Below are 21368 nucleotides of genomic sequence, written 5' to 3' on the forward strand. Positions count from 1 at the left end.
GTAGACATTTATTGAGCACATACTTAGGCAAGAAGTGAGAGCATAAAACCCGATGATCTTCTAGGTGTGTGGGGGGTGGGAGGCAAGACCAGTCTTTGTCCAGCAGCCCTTGGCTTCATGGTCAAGGCACTAGAGACCAGACTGGGACGTACTTGCAAAGTAGACACAGCGTATGTCAGCAGGGTAAAGAATTACAGGGCGGTGTGAGCATTTTTGAAATGAGCCATTGTGGGGTCCACGCTGATTTCTTCCTAGGGACATTTCTCATTGAGATTTAGAAGGAATTTCGAGGCTACTGTCAGAATATACTCCAGACATCTGAGAACTGGTTTCAAATTTATACCACCATCATTAGAAGCTTTGGGGATTAAGTTCCAGATCCAACCTTTTCTTTGAGTATGTAGGGACGAAAGTTAGGTTTTGGTGCTGCACTTTGCAGACGTAAAGCAGTGGTCCATTTACACACAGGTTTTGTTTGGTTTGGGTGGTTTTTTTTTTTTTTTTTATAAATACAATACTGTAAATATATTTTCTCTTCCTTATAATTTCCTTAATAACATTTTCCTTTCTTTTGCTTACTTTATTGTAAGAATACAGTATATACATATAACCTACAAATATGTGTTAATCGACTAGTTATGTTATCAGGAAGGCTTCACTAAAACAATAGGCTATTAGTAGTCTAAGGTTTGGGGGAGCCGAGTTACATGTGGATTTTCAACAGCTTGGTGGAGTGGGAGCTGGGTCCCCAACCCCATGTTTTTCAAGGGTCAACTATATATGTACTTAGTGCCCTTCAGGAAAGTCTCATTCCGAGGCAAGATGTTCATTGCCCATACAGATCAAAACTCTCAGTCTGGTTCTAACATTACACTGGAAATGGTCAGTTGAATCAAAGAAGCCAGCTTCCTCTGGGGGACTGTCCAAATGTCGCATGAGAATGATGACAAGATCTAGGCCAAACCGTGGTTGTTATAGTCAACCTTCCATATGGACGTGATGAATTGTTCTAATGTCTTGAGCATTTCTCTTGATGATAGCTGGAGACATTCAGTTAGAACAGAATCACTGCGAGGGTCTTGAAATGCTCCTCATCAGCACACAGTGTTACGGACACCAGCAGTGTTGCCCGAGGTAGAACTTCTAGAACATCCGTGCAGTGATTTTGCTGCATGCGTATCATTGAGCTGGAACCGCCCACAGGCATGAGTGGGGCGTCTTTCCTGTCTCTCCTTTGAGAGTCAGAGCCTTGCTCCCTGCGGCAGGCCTCCATCCACAGTGCCATCCTGAGCTTATTACAGGGCGAACCTCCTTCTGTGGAGTGTGTCTAGAACTCTTACAGTCCACAGTGTTTGGTGGGGCCATCACTGGCTGAGTGCAGGCCAATGCAACAAGTGGGCTCCTGGTCAGCCTCACCCTGTGGCTCGTCCCTGAACCTCCATCCCTCGGTCCCTTTGTCCTTCTCATCTACCCAGCACCCCAGTCAAAGACAAAGCTATTTTTCTCTCACATGTCCTGCTCACCAAGGAAGCTATATCTTTCTCAAAATCAAAGCCCAGGTTGGCTTTGGATTCACCAGTTAGATCACTAGTTAGATCTCCACTGGACCTTCCTGGGTCCCCCAGACATGGTACGAAGTCATCTGTTAAGGATGCTGCTCGCCATTTTCCTAGCAGCCCACTGGTGACCAGAGGATGGATTCTCTCTCCATCTGGCCGCCCTGATGTGCTCCCCTGCACTCACCCTGCGGCTGTCTTCTGAGCAGATCCCTCGAGCTTTGCAGTTCAATTTCTCTAAAATAGCCTCCTTCCAGTCCTCCAATTTCTGCTGTTTCTCGGGTCCTGTGTTTCTTTGATGTGACCCCTTATCTCCCACCCCGGGTCACCAGCACAAATAGTGGCTCAGAGCTCATGTCAGCATTTCCGAGTCCCCTTATATTTGCAGTGGAAACATAAGATTGAACAACCCATCTGAAATACAATTTTACATTTTGATTGCTTCTGCCCCAGCCATACTGAGGTTACTTTCAATCTACATATATTTGTGGGAACGGGCTTTTTCACTGCAGTTCAATTCAAGTACACCTTATAATATCAGTGATTATGAAATACCATGGACTAATAGAGTGTCTTGCTTCCAAGGAGTTCAAACTGCTTTATAATTCTGCCGACCATCATTTATCTTCATACACTGCTGTAGAGACACGAGAGGAAAAAAAGAGAGATTAATAATCACATTTTATAGATGGTGAAATAAAAACTCAGAGAAATTGAGTAACATTTTTCCAGAAATGCACAGTTCTTCCTGGGCTCTCTGATTAGTGTTGCAGATTTATTGCCCAAGTCGGGAGTGGCCGTGAACCTTGCACTTGTTTTACTAGACGCAGTGAAAATGATCGCGACATCGACTCTGGTCGCCCACTTGAGCAAGAGATTGCACCGTGAATGGGGATGCAGACTTAGGACAGTGTTTCCCCATGCCAAGGGGGGAAGCGTGGGCTTGTGGCTAGACAGTTCTCTTTCTGAAGTTAGGTGGTAGGTATTTGGCTGTTGATTATATTCATTTTTGTACCTTTTATAGAAATAAATGAAACAGAAGTGTTTAATGTGTACGCTTTAATATATTTAAGCAGTTTTCCTAATGTTTCCACTTATAAGGAAGAAAGTGGGCTTTAAATATGAGGAGAAGGGATGCTCTTCATTTGACTACTATGACACAGACACGTTTCAGATAAGTGATTTAATATGTTTTGATTACCTGCCCTCTGCCAGGCACTCTGCTAGGTGCGTGCTACAATGCCTTGTTTAATTTCAGCCTCATACCAGCATCAGGAAGTTGAGGCACACAGCTAGACCCTGCCAGCCCCAGATTCCGCCTACGAGCATGTGTCGTTCCCACTCAGCTTGTGTGGTCTCCACACCTCTGTTGGGGGGGGGGGTCACTCCTGGCAGGGTCACGTGGTCTCGACGTGCTCTGGGAATACCCTATCCGCTCAGTGTGCTGTTAGGAAAGCTAGTGGAGCGAAATATCAAAGCTTCAATAATTGATGTATCGAAAATGACAGTTGTTTATTCTCTTTCTATAGAAAAACAGAATTTTCTGTGTCTTGCTGCGGGAATGTTGGAAAGGAACAATCTCTCTCTTTCTTAGGTGCAAATTTTGTCTGGCACTTCACGTATGTTTAAAGTATTTTTGATGTCCCAAAATAGCAATGAGGAGACTGTGTAAGATGATTCCGTGGGGTGGCAAATGAAGAATGAGTCATTAACAGAACCTGGGTGATTTGGAGCCCAATGGGAAAGGCCCGTTTCCTAAGCCAGCAGTCCTACCTGCTGTGGAACGGAACTGAGAACAGAAACAGCCCCCATGGAAGAAACCAGAATGTTTTCTTTTTGTTCTTAAGTATGTAAACTTTGAAACAGAAAGGCCAAGTAGTGGGCCTCTTGTCATAGGGCATGTTGCCAAAGAGATGGTGCCAGCTTCCGGGGAAACTGGTACCCGCTAAGCGTGTGGGGTTGAAACAGAAAGATTCCTTCTGCAAATATGTAGGGAGCACCTCGTGCCCAGGCATTGTGCTAGTGCTGCAGACACAGCGGTGACATGGGGACAGGGTGGGGGTGGGGCACGCACTCACCCTGCCCTGTGCCCTGGAGGCCACCCCCGCTTGTCCTCTTACCGAGACTCAGCTCAGACTTCTCCCAGGAAGCCCTCCCTGCTTTGCCTCTCCACCCCCTAGTCACTCCCCCTTCATGCACTGGGCACGCACTTGGCACATTGTACGTTAGCTGTTGGCACGCTCTCGCCTGCAGCTACGGTGAACTCCTGGAAGGGCCATGGGGTCTGGTTTATTTATTTTTCTATCTTCAGCACAGTGCACGACACACAGCGGACACTTAGGAAATGGCGGTTTGGACATTCGAGTGAGCGAATGCTTGAGTGGAGCTTGAGCCAACGTCTCGCTCAGACTAATGGTTGGTGAGAATGGTCTTCACTTCGTCCAGGAGTCCATGAGCCTCAGCAACCGCCAGACAGGCCTCAGGTGCCCTGAGCAAAAAGAAACTGATTTTAGGCCTCCCTTTGAACTTCCAGGGGCTCAGAGCCTGATGGACCAGCAGCACGGGGAACAGGGCAGGTGCAGGGTCACAGCAGAATGGTCTTCGTCCCCATGAGGATTACTGAGAGCCAGGTAGAAAAGCACCTTCCTCACCTAAGGGCTGCCAGCCTAGGTGTTGAGCAGGCATTTAAGGAGCGCGTGAGACACAGACCCTGCCCCCCAGAAGGCTTCACAGGGGGCAGGTATGCGAGCATGTGCTCAGAACAGTTGGTGCTCAGTTCACGTCTCCTGGACCAAGCGGGTTATCGGTGTTCGTGTATTCATCTCCTGGCATGGCCAGCACGGAGAAGGTGGGCGGCCTGTGTTTGAGGAGGAGGGAGGCGGGGAGGGGCCAGGCTGTTGCAGAGACGTGATCAGGATATCGTGTATGCCGGAAAAGGAATGAGGGAGAGTTTGGGGGTCGATTGGAAAAGATTGAAAGCAAAGGCAAGAGGCCAGTAGGGGGTTAGGGAGGGTGGAGGCCCAGACTGAAGACGCACAAGGTCGCTGGTCTCCCTGGGAGCTGAGGGCGGCACTGGCTTCAAGAGAGTTAAGAAGAGATGGGCTCTGGAGACCTAAACCGTGAGGCCTTGTCAGCCCCCTCAGCACCCTGGAGGCCCTGCAAACCCTGCCACTCTCGCTGGCCTTTTTGCTGGAATCGGTTGGTGAGCCGCGTACCGGTCTGTGTCCTCCGGGCCCCCACTCCCGGGGTTCGTGCCCAGTTTCCGCTCCCTCACGAAGATTTACCCCTCCTGCTCTCCTCTTTGTCTGTGCTACCTTAGAACTTTCCGCCTGAATCACATATTTTAGCACTTCCTTATATTTAATAAAGGTTTATTCAATCACCAAATCCTTATTGATTGAGTGGCTACTAAATGCCAGGCAGTGTGCTGCCCCATGGACGGAGCAGGGGGAGACACAGTAAGCAGGTTATTGGGGAAGTGCTGTAAAGTGACATTTATGGCACTGGAGATGGAGACTAACTGGTGTCAAGGGAGGCCTGTCTGTGGCAGTGACAATTAAGCTGAGGTTTGAAGGATGAGAAGGAGGCAGCCATCTGAGCTCCAGCGAAGGGAGCATTCGAGGCAGAAGCACAAGGTTGCACGGAGGCTCTAGGTCCAGAAAGAGCTGGGGTCCTCTAGAAATTGAAACTGAAAGGACAGTGGAGAGCAGGGCAGGGTTCTGATCGCTGAGGTCCCATGGGCCTTGGAGGGATTTAGGTTTCAATCCGAGTGCAGCAGGGGCCTCTACAGGCCTGAGAGCGAAGGGAGAGGTGGCCCGTCTGCTCCAGCAGCTGTGCAGAGAGCCACCTGGAGGAAGGAAAGGCCAAAGGAATGACCTGAGAGGGGGCTCCAGGTGGCCAGGGCCAGCGCGGTGGCAGCGGACGTGGAGAATCAGGGGCCAGTCGGAGATCCTTGCCAGCGGCCACATGGATGGATTGGTGGTGAGGACGAAGGGAGAGAAGGGAACCAGAGAGCATCCCGGGTTTCCAGCATGAGCAGCGGGCAGGAGGGGCCGTGAGTCTGTTCAGAGGGAGGAACAGAGGGAGGGAGGGACGTGTTGGGGAAGGGAGGCCAAGAAGAGTTCCCTTGTAAACAGACTAAGTTTGAGGCGACTGTGAGTCATTCCCAGGGACGTGCTGGGCCGTCAGGACCTAAATCTGGAGCTGAGAAGGGTCCAGCATGGAGATGGACATTTGGAAGTGTGAGTGGAGTCTAGACCTGCGGCAGTGGAAACGACTGCCATCGGCTTCCTAGGGTGCTGGAAACAATCCCCACAGAACGTGCAGGACTTAGAACAGTAGCTGTTTACTCTCTCATGGGCCTGGAGGCTAGAAGTCAAAAATCGAGGTGTCAGCAGGGACACACTCCTTCTGAAGCCATCTGGGGAGGATCCTTCCAGGCCTCCTCCAGCTCCTGGTGGCCCAGGCCCCATCACCTCCATCCCCACGTGGCCATCTTCCCTCTGCGTCTGTGTCCCAATATCCCTCTTAAAAGGACACTCGTCCTGTTGGCTTCAGGGCTCCCCCTACTCCAGCGTGACATAATCTTCACTAACTACGTCTGCAGCAGCCCCACCCCCAAATAGTGTCGCATTCTGAGATGTTGGGAATTAGGGCTCCAACCTGTCTGTTTTGGCACTTGGCACAATTCAGCCCATAACCGTTACCTAGAACAAGGGTGCAAAGAGAGAAGACGAGGGGTCCTCGGGCTTCGCCCTCGCGTAGCAGGTAGCTAGAGGAGGACAAGCCAGCAAAAGAAACGGAGAGGCAGGACAGATGCGGGAGCGTGTGATGTCGTGAAAACCCTGACCACGTGATTCAGGGTGGAAACGGGATGGGACGGTCACCCGTGGGAAAGACGTGCGCCTCTCGGGTCACACAGCTGAGAAGTTGACCAGTGGATGTGACATGACAGCAGGGCCGTGCTGGTCTGGACCATGCCCTTGAGTGGAGCAAAGCATGGAAGTCCAGCTGGAGAAGGGTGAGAGGATGGGGGGCAAAACAGAGGAGCTACAGGAGACTGCCCTGGAGATTTGGGGGGTCAGGGGCGGAGGAATGGGGCGACAGCTGCGGGGACGTGAAGGGATAGAGGAAGGGTTTGGTTTCGGGTTTGGTTTGCTTTGTTCTTGTGTTCTATTTTATTTTTTGAAGTGGAAGAATCCGGAGCGTGTTTGTACGCTTGAATTAGCTCTGTTTTCGCGTCTGTGTGCCGGTGTTGCACACCAGTAGTGTTCAGCCTTCCTTGTCACGTGGGCTAGTGTTGCCATCCCAGCTCCTCGAGGACAGGACTGTACCTGCTATTTCTTTTGTCCCGCAACCTGACGCTTGAGTGTTCGTTCGTCGCCGTCCCAGCAAGAATCATGTTCCACTGTACATGTCCTGGTATCATGAATGGCTGCCGCTTCCTTTTCTAGTAGAGAAGGGACTGAGCGGTCTTCACAGACCCTGTTCAGGTAACATCAGTTGACAAAAGCCTCGTCTGGTGTGTCTTGCCAGAGAACATCACTGAAGTGCCCTTTGCAGCAGTCTTATGTGTGGGATTCGGCCTTGCACATCCTCAGGGAACAGAACCTGGGAAATGGGTTTCCAGAGGTTCCACACGGCCTGCTTCGGGGCATGAGAACCAGGTGATTAATCTGTTAGGAAGGTCAGCCCCGTGGTCAAGTCCAGAGATGCCGCCATGAGAGCAGCCCAGTGTGTTCCCAAGCCCCGACCTGCAGACAATGAGGGGCAAAAGCCCAGGTCACAGGAGTAGGGAGACAGAGGTGCGGAGACACTTGATCCCGCAGCAGCAGCCCGCCAGAGGGGAGCTTCACAGGAACCAGGACAGGCGCTCGTCCCCCGTGGAAGAGGCCTGAGTCTACGTGTCAGAGGAGGCAGGCAGACACACCAACACTCTAGAATAGAGAGGACAGAGAGGAAGACGGGTTCTGACACATGGATTAAGACAGATTGCATTGCTAGAGGCAACCTGCAGTCATCTGATCCATTTACACCGTCCGCCATCGTAGCTGAGATGACTGGCAGGTGACTTCCAGGGGACTCTGGAAGCTCTGGGGTGCGGGGGCAACCCTGGACACAGTGACCTCAGCCAGTTATGGGACTAAAGGCCCCATGACACAGGGCAGTCTGGCAGGGATGTATCCTAAAGCAACCACAGACCTCCCCAGTGTACCAGTGCCAGAGGGAAGAGCATCCTTCCACGTTCACATAAGCTGTCAGCAACCGGGATTGGAGGACACAAAGACCCACAAGACGGTGACATGCCGACAGAACCCTGGCAGCTGAAGATGCCAGCAGTGAGGGGACGGAGAAGACCCATTAAGTAGGATCAGTGGCAGCCTGCACCCCCCCCCACACACACACAGTAACTCCTTCATACCAAGCCTGGGAAGACCCACCCCATCTTGACCAAGCCTGGGAAGACCCCCCCACCTTGACCACGCCTGGGAAGACCACCCCTCCTTGACCAAGCCTGGGAAGACCACCCCTCCCTGACCAAGCCTGGGAAAACCCATCCCGCCCTGGCCAATCCTGGGAAGACCACCCCTCCTTGACCAAGCCTGGGAAGACCCATCCCACCCTGGCCAATCCTGGAAAGACCCACCCCGCCTTGACCAAGCCTGGGAAGACCACCCTGCCTTGACCAAGCCTGGGAAGACCCACCCAGCCTTGAACTCTGGCAAAAGAATGTTTTGAGCCCAGACTGAAGACTGGCACTCTAGAAGCACCTGGCAGCGGTGCTAAATCTCCAGCTCTGAGGAAGTGAGGAAACTCCTCTTTACTTCTGAAAAATCAAGGCTTTGTAACAAAACATGTTGATTTTTGTTGGTTTTTTTCAATGCTATGATCTGGAGACAAAAGATTAGCCATGAGAGCAAATTTAAAAGAGCAAGGTAGGTTGGTGCTTTTTAAGTGGGGAAAATTCAGCTCGAAGCACCGAGACAAGTGGAGGTGTTTTGACCACACTCTTGCTCTGTTCTCCCATGCTAGCTGGGTGAAGATAACCCAGACGGAGCCGTCGCCCCAGCTCCCACTGCTCCCACTCCAGGCTCCTGAAAGAGTAGAAGAGTGGCGTCTTCTGGCATTGCTTAATCAAGTGGGAAATTTACAGAGAAAACAGAAGCTGGGCTGATGCATTTCATTATCAGCAGAGAGCCTTGATCCACATTTTTTAAAGCTGTGTTCATCTCTCATACTTTGAACCTGGTTTTCTCCAAAATGTACCCCTACTTAATCATGACACATTCTTAGAAAGAAAATGCACTCTGTGGTCTCCTTGGTTTTCATCACTAACTACGTGTGAAAATTTCCCTTTGAATTTAGGTGGTTTCCTTTGGAAGCTCCAGCACGTAACCTTGTCTATCACATGAAGGGACATAATCCTATAGTCAGGAACGGGTTTATAATGGAGTTCTGACTGGTACCCAGACTGCGGATTCATGAACAGGGTTCTATAATTATAATATTGGAGGACTTTTTAGCAGCCTGACTTTTTAGAAGCTGATAGTAAAAAAAAAAAAATAGTGTTTCCTTACAAAAGTGTGGTTCAGACTCCTAAGGAAGACGGATCATTGGCATTAATGGATTTTGGATTTAATCCCCTTATTCTGCGTAGAGGCAACTAACTATATTACTGAAAGTAGAACACCTATACTTAAGAATTCCTTTGTGAAAAAACCAGGTATTCTCTAAAGATTGGTTTCCTGAGTTTTTGGTTACAAAAGATAACTCCGGAGTCTCTCTAAAGTGGTTACCGGCTCATCTGGTTGGAGTATAATGGTAATGAAGTCAATGGATGTGGCTCCCTGTAGGTCTGTTCTAGACCTGCCCTTCATCTCAGCCGGCCATCTGACCATACTCCCTGCTTACGGGGAGCACCAAGCCCAAGAATGGAGGGATCACTGCCACGCAGTACAAGAACCACAGGTTCTTTAGAGGGGGGCAGGCATGGTACCCCGGGTTTGAAAAATAGGATTTTATGTAGAGTTCATATAGAAATAGCTGCTCACACTTCCAAATTGCTAATGATTTCTCCCATTCTTCCTTTTCAGGGCCCCTGAGATCATCCTTGGTTTACCATTTTGTGAGGCAATTGATATGTGGTCCCTGGGCTGTGTCATCGCGGAGCTGTTCCTGGGCTGGCCGCTCTATCCAGGGGCTTCCGAGTATGATCAGGTGGGTCCAGGTAGCTCAGGCGTTCACAAGAGGCACTTCCTTTGTAACGTGATACATGGATGGGGTTTAGGGTGTTTCCTTGTCTCCCAAACCTTGCTTTCCGTAGTAGTGCTTTTCTTTCTTTATTCCTCTTTCTTGCCCCCTTTTCTTCTATTACTTCTTTCTTTCTCTAGAAAATCGTCACTTTTCTCAAAGGCACTAGAGCCATGAGTACACCGTATGTACGGTGACAGGAAACGCCCTGACCTCATTCTCATCTTTTCTTGCAGATTCGGTATATTTCACAAACACAGGGTTTGCCAGCTGAATATTTATTAAGTGCAGGGACAAAGACAACGAGGTTTTTCAACCGTGACACAGACTCACCGTATCCTTTGTGGAGGCTGAAGGTAGGAAGAGCGTCCCCTCCTCTCCTCCCCAGTGCCCAACACTCAGAGAAGAAAGGCACCGTCCACTTAGTGGGGAGCTTTTGCCGTCGGCACGCGGATCCTGGATTTCGCTTTGATTCAGTCAGCAGCACGGGAGAGGGGGCGACCATTGTTGATATATGGGATGGATGAAGTCAGAAGTTCAAAAGCACTGCTTTGTTTGGCCTGCTGCCTGCGAAGCTCAGATCCCAGGTTTTGGTGGCTAAACTCCTGGGATATAATCCCAGTAAACCATGATGACTTGTTGGGTTTGTGCTGGAGATGGAAATGAACCACCCCCTACCCTCAAGGAGCTCCCAGTCCAAAGGGACTCTGGACGCATGTGGCAAGCCCAAGCCCCCCCACCCCACTCCACCCCACCCCCACTGTCACAGGTGCCCTGTCCCTAGTAGGAACAGAGTGTGGGGCCAAGAGGAGGGAGCCTTGAATCCTGCCTGTGGCAGAGGGTCAGGGAGGAGCATTTGAGCTGGGCCCGAAGGGATGAAGAGGGTCTTCCAGGCAGAGGGAACAGCCTCCGCAGCATGGCATCCTAAGGCTCTAGGGAGGGGTCTGTTTGTCGCAGCCGGCAGGTGGTAAAGCGCACCACTGCACACCGTAAACTCTTGGGTGGTTTTACTTTAACGGAAACATATTTTGCTTTCACTTTGATCTGTGCCTTGTAATTAAAATTAATGTATTTTCCTGGGAAGGAGAAAATAATGCAAGTCTTTTAAGTATGTTTTATGTTCATTTTAGGTGTTTCTTTTTTTGCAAGAGAGTAGGTGGGGTTTTTTTGTTTGTTGGTTTTTTGGGTTTTTGGGTTTTTTTTTTTTTTAACAGAAACCACAGCCAAATTCTAATACGATTTAATGATGAAGTGTGGCCAGTAGTTGCAGATCTAGAAGAAAGATTTGAGAGCTCAGCAAGCAGTCTGAGGCTATTGATGAGAGGGCTGTCATTTGGCAACTGTGAGAGTGAGCAGCTCAAGGTCAGGTCCAGTGAAAAAGAGTTCCAGGGTGGAGGAGAGTGAGGCCAACCAGCGGCAGGGTTTGCTTCTGTCTTAGTGGGGAGCCTCAGCCCTCCATGTGCAGCTGTTCGGGGGGTCAGAGCCTGGAGCCTAGCAGCTCCAGGTGTGGCCTCCCTGAGTGAGATTTTGAGGATCAATTACCTGCGATCCATGGAAAAGTCTAGAAACCCCTAGTAATTGGAAAGAGCAGCTTCCTAGACGAAGGCCGGTGCAGGCACCATATGTGCGTGGCCCAGCCCCAGGCAGACTCTGGGGCCAGCTGCCGCCTCCTGGCCATGCAGCCTTGGCAGACTCCTTAAGCTTTTCATTCTTCTTCCTCCCTCTAGAACATGGGTCGGTCACTGTCCTACCTAGGATGGTTACGAAGGATGTTGAATGCGCTCAGTTGCTTTAGAACAGTGAGAGCCTCTGGGTGAGAGTTCGAGAAATAAAATTTAAATTTATAAAACCATGTACAAAAGGGCCTCTGCTTTTCCACATGTGGAATCTCACCTTATCCCTTAAGCTCAGGGGAGAATGAAGGGTTCTTAGGGATGTGGCATATTCTTGTTGGAACCCTCTGGGTCTGATTCAGAGTAGGCCCCGATGGGTGTTTGTGGGAAGGAAGGAGAGATGAGTTAGTGTGGAGGATGAAGAAAGTAATTAAGTGAGCAGGTCACTTTAAGAAGAATCAAAGTGTCCTTTGAAAGATGGGGAGAAAGACCCTCCATGAGAAGCAGAAGTTCCAGGGTTGGAGTCACAGTGACGAGGAAAGACTTGATATGACCAATCAGTCAGCTTTTGCCTCTTTTGACCAGACACCAGATGACCATGAAGCAGAGACGGGGATTAAGTCGAAAGAAGCAAGAAAGTACATTTTCAACTGTTTAGATGACATGGCCCAGGTAAGCCCCATGGGTGAGTATGCAATGTTAGCCCTTTACAAACCATGCACAGCAAGACTTCTGCGCAATGTAAGATGGCGGGTAGAAATTCACATTACTCAACGGCAGTGGTTGACCTTGACCTTGACCTTCAACGGTGATATGCCACTCTTAGTAAGAATATTATTGGGTTAGCGGAACATTTTCAAAACCTTACCAGCTCTTTAAAAATAGCTTCAGTTTATTGGTTCCCATTTGTAAAAAAAGAAAAAAAAAATTACTGGCCAATCTTAGTGATGTTTTCATGAGAAGAATTCAAGCTCATTAGCACATTTGAGTCTCATGCCCATGATTCAGTGTATTAATTCCCTCAAGCTGCTGTAACAGGGTACTACAAACTGGGTGGCTTAAGACAGCAGACATTTATTCTCTCAACAGTTCAAGAGGCTAGAAGTTTGACATTCAAGTACCACCAGGGCCATGCCCCCTCTAAAGGCTCTAGAAAGAAACTGAGGCATGTCCCGTGCCCCAGTCCTCGTGTCTGCTGGCCCCTGGCAATCCTCTGTAATCCCCGATGTGTAGCTGCATTACCCTGACCTCTTCATCCTTCTTCATGCTGCCTTTATTCTGGGTTTCCTCTTGTCTGTGCACCCATACCTCCCTCTCTTTCTCTTATAAAGACACCAGTCATTGGTTTGGAACCCTCCCTATTCCAGTATGACCTCCTTTCAACTTGATTGACATCTGCAAAGACCCTGTTTCCATATAAGGTCACATCACAGGTACCGAGGATTAGGACTTAAACACATCTTTTGCTGCCACACAACTCAACCCACTTCAGTCAGTCTCTCTCAGCTCACTGGAGGGACCACAAGCTCTCACCTTTGTGCCCAGAGAAAATTCTAGAACTTTACCTATTTTTAGTGAAAAGACTAGCCTAAAATCAGGACAACCCAAAGAGAGTTTTTCTTAAAAGCAATGAGAAGTAAAGCTGTAGACCAATAAACACTCACCACACTTCTTACTGAAGGTGAGTGTAACCAAAAATCATGATTCTGAGTAAAGGATACTTGTCGGTTGATTAGAAGCTTAGATTGCCTGAGAAAACTGAAATTGCTTTCCAGAGCATGCCTTGGAAAATAATAGAAAGCACCACAAAACAAGTCTTTCAAAAGCTGTCCTAGGCTTGCTCTTGGAGGAAAAATCCTGTGTTCAGATATCCTGCTCATCTTGGCCAGAGGTAAGCCCCGTGAACAGGGTGCCTAAATTAATTCCAGCCCTAACTCAGGGCACTGCCAGAGGACACAAACACTACAGACGGAGGAAGAGGTCACATCGGCCTCGGCAGGTTAAATAAATACCCCTTTTTGCATTTCATTTTTTGCTACTTGCTTATAGTTACTGTTTTTTCAATTGTGGTAAGATATGCATAGTGTAAAACTGACCGTTTTAAACCATTTTGAAGTATCTAATTCAGTAGTATCATCCACATTGTTATGCAACCAGTGTCCAGAAGTCTTTCCATCTTGTGATTATTTTCAATGACGTGTGAGTTACATTTCAACTTAACTGATGGAAGCTGGAGCAATGCACATCCTGTCACTTCTGCGTATTTTCGAGAACCAGCAGCGGCCCGTGCCCTTCCCTGCGCCTGGCCTCCCTCTGCCTTCCCTGAAGAGGGAGCAGCCACAGCCTCTGCGCAGTGACAGCCCACGGCGGGACTGGGATAGGGTGACTGAGAGATGGGGCTGGAGTTCCGGGCAGAGAATAAGGGCGACCAGGGGGCAAGGGGGGCACCGTGGGGTTTTGGTAACCTGTCCCCATTTCCCTCCAGGTGAACATGACAACAGATTTGGAAGGGAGCGACATGTTGGTGGAGAAGGCAGACCGGCGGGAGTTCATCGACCTGTTAAAGAAGATGCTGACCATAGATGCCGACAAGAGAATCACTCCGATTGAAACCCTGAACCACCCCTTTGTCACCATGACACACCTGCTCGATTTTCCCCACAGCACACAGTAGGTGTCTTGCTCGAGGCTTTTTACCAGGGAGCAGCAAACGTTTTCTTTAAAGTCTCAGACAGTAAATATTTTAGGCTTTGCGGCCATATAGTAGTCTGTCGCAACCGCACAGCTCTGTCGTTAGAGCTGAAAGTAGCCGTAGACCATACGGGAGCCAGTGAGTGAGGCTGCGTTTCAGTCAAACGTTATTTGTGAAAACAGGTGGCAGCCAGATTGGGCGGCCCGCAGCCATACTTTGCTTTACACCAGAAAGGAGGGAATGGTGGCGCACGGGAGAGCGCAAGGCAGGAAGAACCGGCCCCTGGGACCTGTGCATAAAGGGAGTGCTCAGAATGGCAGCATCTGTGAAGCAAAGCCACTTTCAGTGCCAAAGTTCACTCCCAGAACCATTCTGGAGTGGCCTCAGTCTGGTCGGGATTCAGGTTGGTCATTCGGTCATTCATCCGTTCAGCGGGCTGTGTGCTGTGCCATGTGCGGGTACAAAGTGGGGCAGAGCAGACGGGGCACCCCGCCCACTGGGGCTTCTAGCCTGTAGGTGAGAAAGACACCAAACAGGTGATCCCCAAAGAAGCCGGCTGTTATCAGGGAAAGTAGGCTGCCGTCGGGGCAGGGCAGGGCAGCCCCCGAGGAATGACCGCCGAAGGACAAGCAACAAGGAACCAGGGACAAGGCCAGCAAGGGCAGGAAGGGCACTGCCCGCGTGGGAACTCCCTGCATGGGCAGCACGGGGGCAGGGGTTCCAGAGGGAGAAGAGGCCTCGGGATGAGCCAGGCAGGGGCCCCGTCTTAAACATTTGGGTCTTCATCCCAAGAGCAGTGGAAGTCCTGGAGGGACTTCTAAGTAAGGGGTGGCTGGTTAGAGTTGCGTTTAACAAACACTGCCTGCTCTGCTCCATCAAGTCAGAGGAGCTGGGAGACCAAGTGCCTGTCAAGGTTGGTAACGTGCAGTTGTAGGTGGCCCGAGGGCTGTTTGCAGGGAAAGAGCAGCCGGTTTAGCAGGTTACAGGACTGAAGGGAGGGGAGGGAGAAGTAGGAGTAACTAGAGGGGCCCAGTGGGGTTCTTCTGATATGAAGAGACTGGAACAGTTCAAGGTGCTGGCAGGAAGTGTCTGTGGTGAGCGAGGGATTAAAGAGAAGGATGCAGATGTTCCCTGAGATGCCGGGAGGGGCCAGGATCGCAAGGCCATTGTCACCAGAAGGGGGGTGCATGGGTGTCAGCAGGCACGCTGGCTGGATGAGGGAAGTCCAGGATGTTCTTCAGGCAGCTCCTGTCTTCCTTTGTTGAGAGCCAGGCAGTTGGTGGCTGAAGAAGCACAGGAAAGCCTGGGTAGTTGGGGCGGGAGGTGGCGGAGCAAAGTCACCAGAGCCCTGTGGGGCAACTGCGGAGCATGGAGGTCGGCCACGCAGAGTGGAGAGGGTAACCAGACCCCCAGGTGAGGGCCTGGAGAGAACAGATAGGGAGTTGGGGTCATCCGGGTTGGAGCTTCGCCAGGCTGCTAAGAGGAAAAGACAGACTGACAGATATAGGACGGTGGGAATCCAAAATGATGGCTGTGGGAGGCCTAGCTGTGAAAGGGAAAGGAAGCGAAGATGGAGGGGCCAGAGGGGCTGAGTGGGCTGATCTCCTCCAAGACTGGTGATTTTAGTAACAGCCGGAAGAGCCAGAGGGGCAGGGGTGCAGCTGGGAGATGCGATGCTCGGGTTTGCAGTGTGGGGACATGGGGCAGTTGCGGTTGGCCGGGAGTGGGTGGCTAGCACTGACAACAGGCCCCCGGGATGAGAAGTAGCCGAGAAGCCGGAGCACCTGACGTCTTAAGCCTCCCCCGTTAGGCAGGGCGTGGGGCACCGTGGAGGACTGAGGGGGCACAGGCCTCAGTGACCAACGAGGAGAGGCGGTGGCAGGACGAGAGGAGTGTTTGTTTGCAGAGGCTGTAGTAACAAAGCACACTGAGGGCCTGACTGGCTTAAACAGCAGAAGTTTATTTTCTTACAATTCTAGCAGACCGAGACCAGACACCAAGGTCAAAGTGTTTGGAACCATTGGTTTTGATTAAGGCTACTGCACCTGGTTCGTCAATGGCCATCTCCTCCCTCTGTCCTCACGTGGTCCTTCTGTACACATCTGTGTCCTGATTTCCTCCTCCTCATAGGGAACTGGATGAGGGCTCACCCTGAGGGCCTCACTTTACCTCTTTAAAGATCCTATCATCAATGTACTGTATGGTGACTAATATAACAAAATAAATATTATTTTAAAAAATAATAATAAAAAGTAAAAAATAAAGATCCTATCAAATGCAGTCCCATTCTGAAGTACTCACAACGTAGGGATTGGGGGCACCATTCAGCCCATAACAGAGGGTAATGAGGGCTAGCACTTCAGCCTCTCAAGCTCGAGGGACTGGGGATGTGAAAGAATAAATAGTCCCATCCCTGGATGTCTGCGTGGAGAAACAGTTTGCTCAGGAGAGCGCGAGAGTTTAGTTTGGGTTAGGAGGACATAGGAATGCACAAAGAGGCTGAGGATAAGAGACATCTGCATATCCTGGCTGGCCCTGCCATGACTTATCCTGCTGCGTCTTAGGGCTGGACTTGACCCTCTCCGAGCTGCAAGAAATGAGTGGGTGGCACCCTCATTACCTCCTCTAATTTCAGTGCCGGTCCTTATCAGTTGATGCTGAGTAAGTCAGATCCCATTGCAACAAGCAATGTTTGCTCTCTGTGAAACCACCCGTCTCCCGGACAGAGAAGGAACTCAGACCCTTCCCTCGCAAACTCTCATTCCGGAAAATGTCCTGTTTCTGGGGTGGTAGGAGAAAGTCAAGGAGTCAGTCTGTACAACAGAAGAAAGGCACATTCGGTGATTTCCTGGATCGGGCTCCCGTGAGATCAGTCTTTTTATATTCAGGGGCGAAGTGATACCATTGTGAAGCAGCATGGCAGGAGATGGAGAGGAGTGCTCTCTAAGGCTCCAGTCAGCCATCTGCACAGTCCATGAGACAGTCACACACAGAAAGTCAGGGGCGTGGTTGAATGACCTCAGGGCCCTGCCCGTCTCTGGGTCCTGTGAAGGAAGCAGCAGTACAGTGCTTCGTTGTTCTTGGTGAAAACCAAGCTTGGAGACCTTGAGCATCAGCTTCAGGTTCAGAATTTGGTGTCGGTCCAAGAGGATCCCTGGCAATTCAGAATTCAGAAAATGGGCCCCAGAAGGAAAGACAGGTCTTTGAGCACACCTAAGCTTACCTGAGAGTAGGCCTAACCCCTCAGGCTCCCTAGAACTGGCTGGGAAGACCGTGAGAACTACAGGGTGAGAAGAAACTCCAGCCCACACTGCTGAAGACACCCCCCCCAACCCCTGGGGCTGGGCCAGAGCTGCCCCAGCATCTAGATTAACAGGTGAAAGGGACCCCACCCATTTCTCCATACCAGGTGCTAGTGCACAAAATCCTTAAAAACCATTCTCACAGAATTAACCTGAAGCGCAAGCGATTGCCTATCTCCGTGAAACTCAAAACTCAGACCACTCCAGTTAGAAAATTCATCATCTAAAAGCTTTGGGTTGAATTGCCACAAAACCACATAATAATGCTTTAGATACGTTCCAAAAAGAATACAAAACCCATCATTTTATTCTTTCAGCTTCCATGTGAAAGCACTTAGCAGTTTGCCTGGTACTGAGTAGATGCTCAAAGCATGTTGGCATTACCAGCATTATTAGTAGTATTTTTAGCTCTTAGTTACCATAGAATAGGTTTTTCTTTCTCTCCAGGGTCATCAGTCAGTAAGTGTTTATTTCGTGTGCATTGTGCGGCCGTTCTAAGTAGTCATTAACTCAGAAAGAAAGGATTCTCTGAGCACCCTTTCATGGAAACGATGTTTGGGGACAGCCCACAAACCCAGCTGGCCCAAAATCTAGCATACCCATAGTATACATTTGTAATCTTAAAGTAGTAGAAAATTAATATTTTATTTCTATTCAGTTATTACATTATTTATAATTAAAATAAATATTTAAAATTGAAATTTAAATGCTGTTTCACTATCCTAAAGATTAGTATTTGAGGAAAAGTAAGTTTAGTGAGAAGACAGAAGTGAATGAGAGACAATGTATAAACTCTGAAGGATGCTTTATGGTCAATTTTCAGGAACTCAGTGGTTGAGGCCACTGTGGCTTTCCTTTTCCTTCATGCTGGTGTCAGCAACATTTTTATACTTTACTTTCCTAACTAGGGTTTTATTTTGATTCACAGATGCAATGGAGGAAGGAAAAGAGGGAGAGAATTTTAATTTCATGTAACTGGGCAGGAATGAGAAAAGCAAAAGGACGAATCGGGAGGTTAAAGAGGATGTATAATGCACTCATGAAGACTGCTAGTAATTAGCTCTTCACCTTGGCAGTGACCTGTCTGTCCTCTCTAAAACTTCATCCTTACTCATAAGGCAGGGGCAACAGTCCTCTCTCCCTCTTGTGGTGGTTGTAGGACTGAGTGCTTGCAGACACCTGCCACAGTTCTCAATCAATGTTAACCACGATTATTAATTATTAATAGTAGTATTTTTTCCGTTACACGTGCAATTCCAGTGAGGACAAAGAGTGGCCACAGGGACGAGGTACTGGGTTGGCTGGTTCCCTGGCCGTCCCCTAGATGGCGCCAGTGCCCCAGAAGCGCAAAGAGTTGTCTTCAGTAAGACCAGGCGGGTCAGAAGCTGCAGTTTCATGTTCCAGAGTCAGAAAAACCACCCTGAAAGCGGAGAATGAGCAGTGAGGTTGGTTCAGCAGATCAGGGAGATGAGGAAGATACAGTGAGAGCCGTCACGTCTCTTGTGCTATGGTGAAACTTTACCCTTCCTGGGTGGGGGACAGGGGGCATAAGGCAGTGGGGGCAATTCATCTGAATAAAGGTGACTCTTGCAAATGCAGACTTGGCATGGGAAATCCAGGAAATGTAGACCTAAAGTTAAGTTTCCCCGATTGTCTTTTCTTACCATTAACGTTTCTCTCCCTTTCTGTCCGTTTTCTCCCCTTTACCCCACGTTACCTTCTTCTCTTTCCCTCATGCCTGTGCCTTCTGCATGAACAGCGTCAAGTCATGTTTCCAGAACATGGAGATTTGCAAGCGTCGGGTCAATATGTATGACACGGTGAACCAGAGCAAAACCCCTTTCATCACGCATGTGGCTCCCAGCACATCCACCAACCTGACCATGACCTTCAACAACCAGCTGAACACTGTCCACAACCAGGTGAATGGGGAGCAAAGGGGAAGGCGGGCAGGGCTGACAGTGAGCATCAAGAATTGTGTTTTCCTCCCAAACCTAGTCAGGGGATCAGATTCTTCTAATATCATATACAGGAGACAATGTCATACACAAAATTCCTCTGCTGTCGTATTTAACTATCTAAGCCAGTGTTTGCTTTCAAGCTTCTTTCTTTTGAGAGACCCAGGTACTCTGAATGGACTGCTGGTCCCATGGGAAGGTCCAAAAGGACTCTCTCGGGATGCTTTCTCTAGGATGGTACCTCTTAGTGTTTCCCCCATCCTGATGCGGGAATAACGTAAAGCCTCCTGCTCTAATGCTTTTATGTCTGACATCTGCCTGGTAAAGAATTCGAGCACTGGAAGGGATGCTGGCGATCATGCAGTGCAGACCGCTCCCCCTTGGCCCCACACTGCTGGGTCCACATGATCTCCTCTCAGGACAGATAAAACCTGTCCTTTCTCTAAGTCACAGGGAAAATCAGTTCATCGGTCTGTGACCAGAATCTCAGCAGCTACAACCAGAAGGGACCAGGAAAGTAAGGTTTTCTTCTCACACGTTTCCAACTTTTTGCAAAAAATTAGCGGAACCCCACACCTCACGTGTTATTTAAAATAGGAATGATACCCAGGAAGTATTTACAGAGTGAGTAATCTCCAAATCCTAGTCCAGGTGGCCTCTGATATCTAAGGGACTTTTATTTCTTATTCCCAAATTCCAGTCTTCCCACTTCCCCCAAAGAACTGACTGCCCCTAGACTCTTTTTCAGCCTTACTATCAAATCTGCAGTGGTCACAACACTCCTGTGTGTGTGTGTGTGTGTGTGTGCGTGTGCGTGTGCGTGCGCGTGTGCACACCGCTCCAGAGGAAAGCAGTGTCTGTGTTCTAATCTTGAAATAACGCCCACCACTCTCTTCTGACAGGGCCCCTCCTGGCCCTGAAGGGGCACTGACATCAGCTACCAGTGCCCCCCGCCATTTCCCTCTCCCCTCCCCCAACTCCCTGGTCTCTAGGTCGGTCCTACAGCAGACTGAGTTGCTGAGGCTGAGCTCTTCTTCCCTGCCCTCTTTCCCCCTGCCTGTATCCAGGAGAGGCCACCTAGAATCTGCCACCCCTGGGGGCCACTGGTATTCTTAAGACTCTCCTTAGGGGGGAGAGCCAGTGCTAAGATCTGGAGTCCAAAGAGACAAACGGTGCCTCCCAGTGGCTGGCCCATGCTCAGGCTAAGGTGCCCACAGGCAGACGTAGGAGCTCCTTGACAAAACGCCACCGTGGTTTTCCTTCATCACCAGAACCCCATTACATCAGCAGGCAGAAGGGGGTTTGCTTTGTTTTGTTTTTTTAAGATTTTGTTCATTTGAGGAAGGAGCATAGAGAGAGAGACAAGCAGACTCCATGCTGAGGATAGGGCCCAACGCGGGGCTTCATCTCACGACCCCGAGATCACGACCTGAGCCAAATCCAAGAGTCTGACGCTTAACCTGTTGAGCCATCCAGGCGCCTCCAGAGGTTAATATAACAGAGAAGTTCATTTAAATTGATGGGGTCAGGGAAGGTTTCAGTGTGGAGCACAGGGGACCCAGGCGAGACCTTGAAGCTCTGAGGCTTGGAGAGAATGCTGTGGGCCAAAGGGTTTGTGGGAGTCAGCAGGGCCTGCGCTGCCATGCCAGCATGCTCGCCAGCAGTGAGTAGACTCTGGCTGGTGCCGTGAGCGCAGAGGGCAGAGGGAGATCAGTTTGGCAGGGAAGGCTGGCCAAACCAAGGGAAAGGAGTGCCAGACCAAAGTGCACATACAGTGTTCATTAGACAGTCATCGGAGATTAGGGGGCACAGGTGGTGACATGCACAAAGTAGTCTTTTGGAAAGAATGTTCTAGCCTCAGCCCCTAAGAAGAATTGGAAGGAGGAAAGTGTGGGAGATCCTCAGCTAAAGAAGTAGTGACTGAAGAGTCAGGTCCCAGGGACAATTTGAAGGAGGCAACCACAGGAAGTGGAGTAGTCAAGTACCCGAGTGGGAAC

The 21368-nt window shown here is 49.7% G+C and overlaps 1 protein-coding gene across 3 annotated transcripts in view; it reads left to right on the plus strand.

Annotated features, from left to right (window-relative positions):
* The window catches only part of HIPK2 (homeodomain interacting protein kinase 2), a 172450-nt gene that overhangs the window by 114742 nt on the left and 36340 nt on the right, over positions 1-21368 (plus strand). For all 3 annotated transcript variants that reach the window (XM_040643945.1, XM_040643946.1, XM_040643948.1), the window contains exons 3-7: positions 9650-9773; positions 10043-10162; positions 12005-12091; positions 13905-14089; positions 19173-19335. In XM_040643945.1, the coding sequence (XP_040499879.1) occupies positions 9650-9773; positions 10043-10162; positions 12005-12091; positions 13905-14089; positions 19173-19335 (679 nt within the window). The remainder of the gene's footprint in view (positions 1-9649; positions 9774-10042; positions 10163-12004; positions 12092-13904; positions 14090-19172; positions 19336-21368) is intronic.

Source organism: Ursus maritimus, unplaced genomic scaffold (assembly GCF_017311325.1).
Source record: "Ursus maritimus isolate PB19 unplaced genomic scaffold, ASM1731132v1 scaffold_3, whole genome shotgun sequence".
In the NCBI taxonomy this organism is placed as follows: Eukaryota; Metazoa; Chordata; class Mammalia; order Carnivora; family Ursidae; genus Ursus; species Ursus maritimus.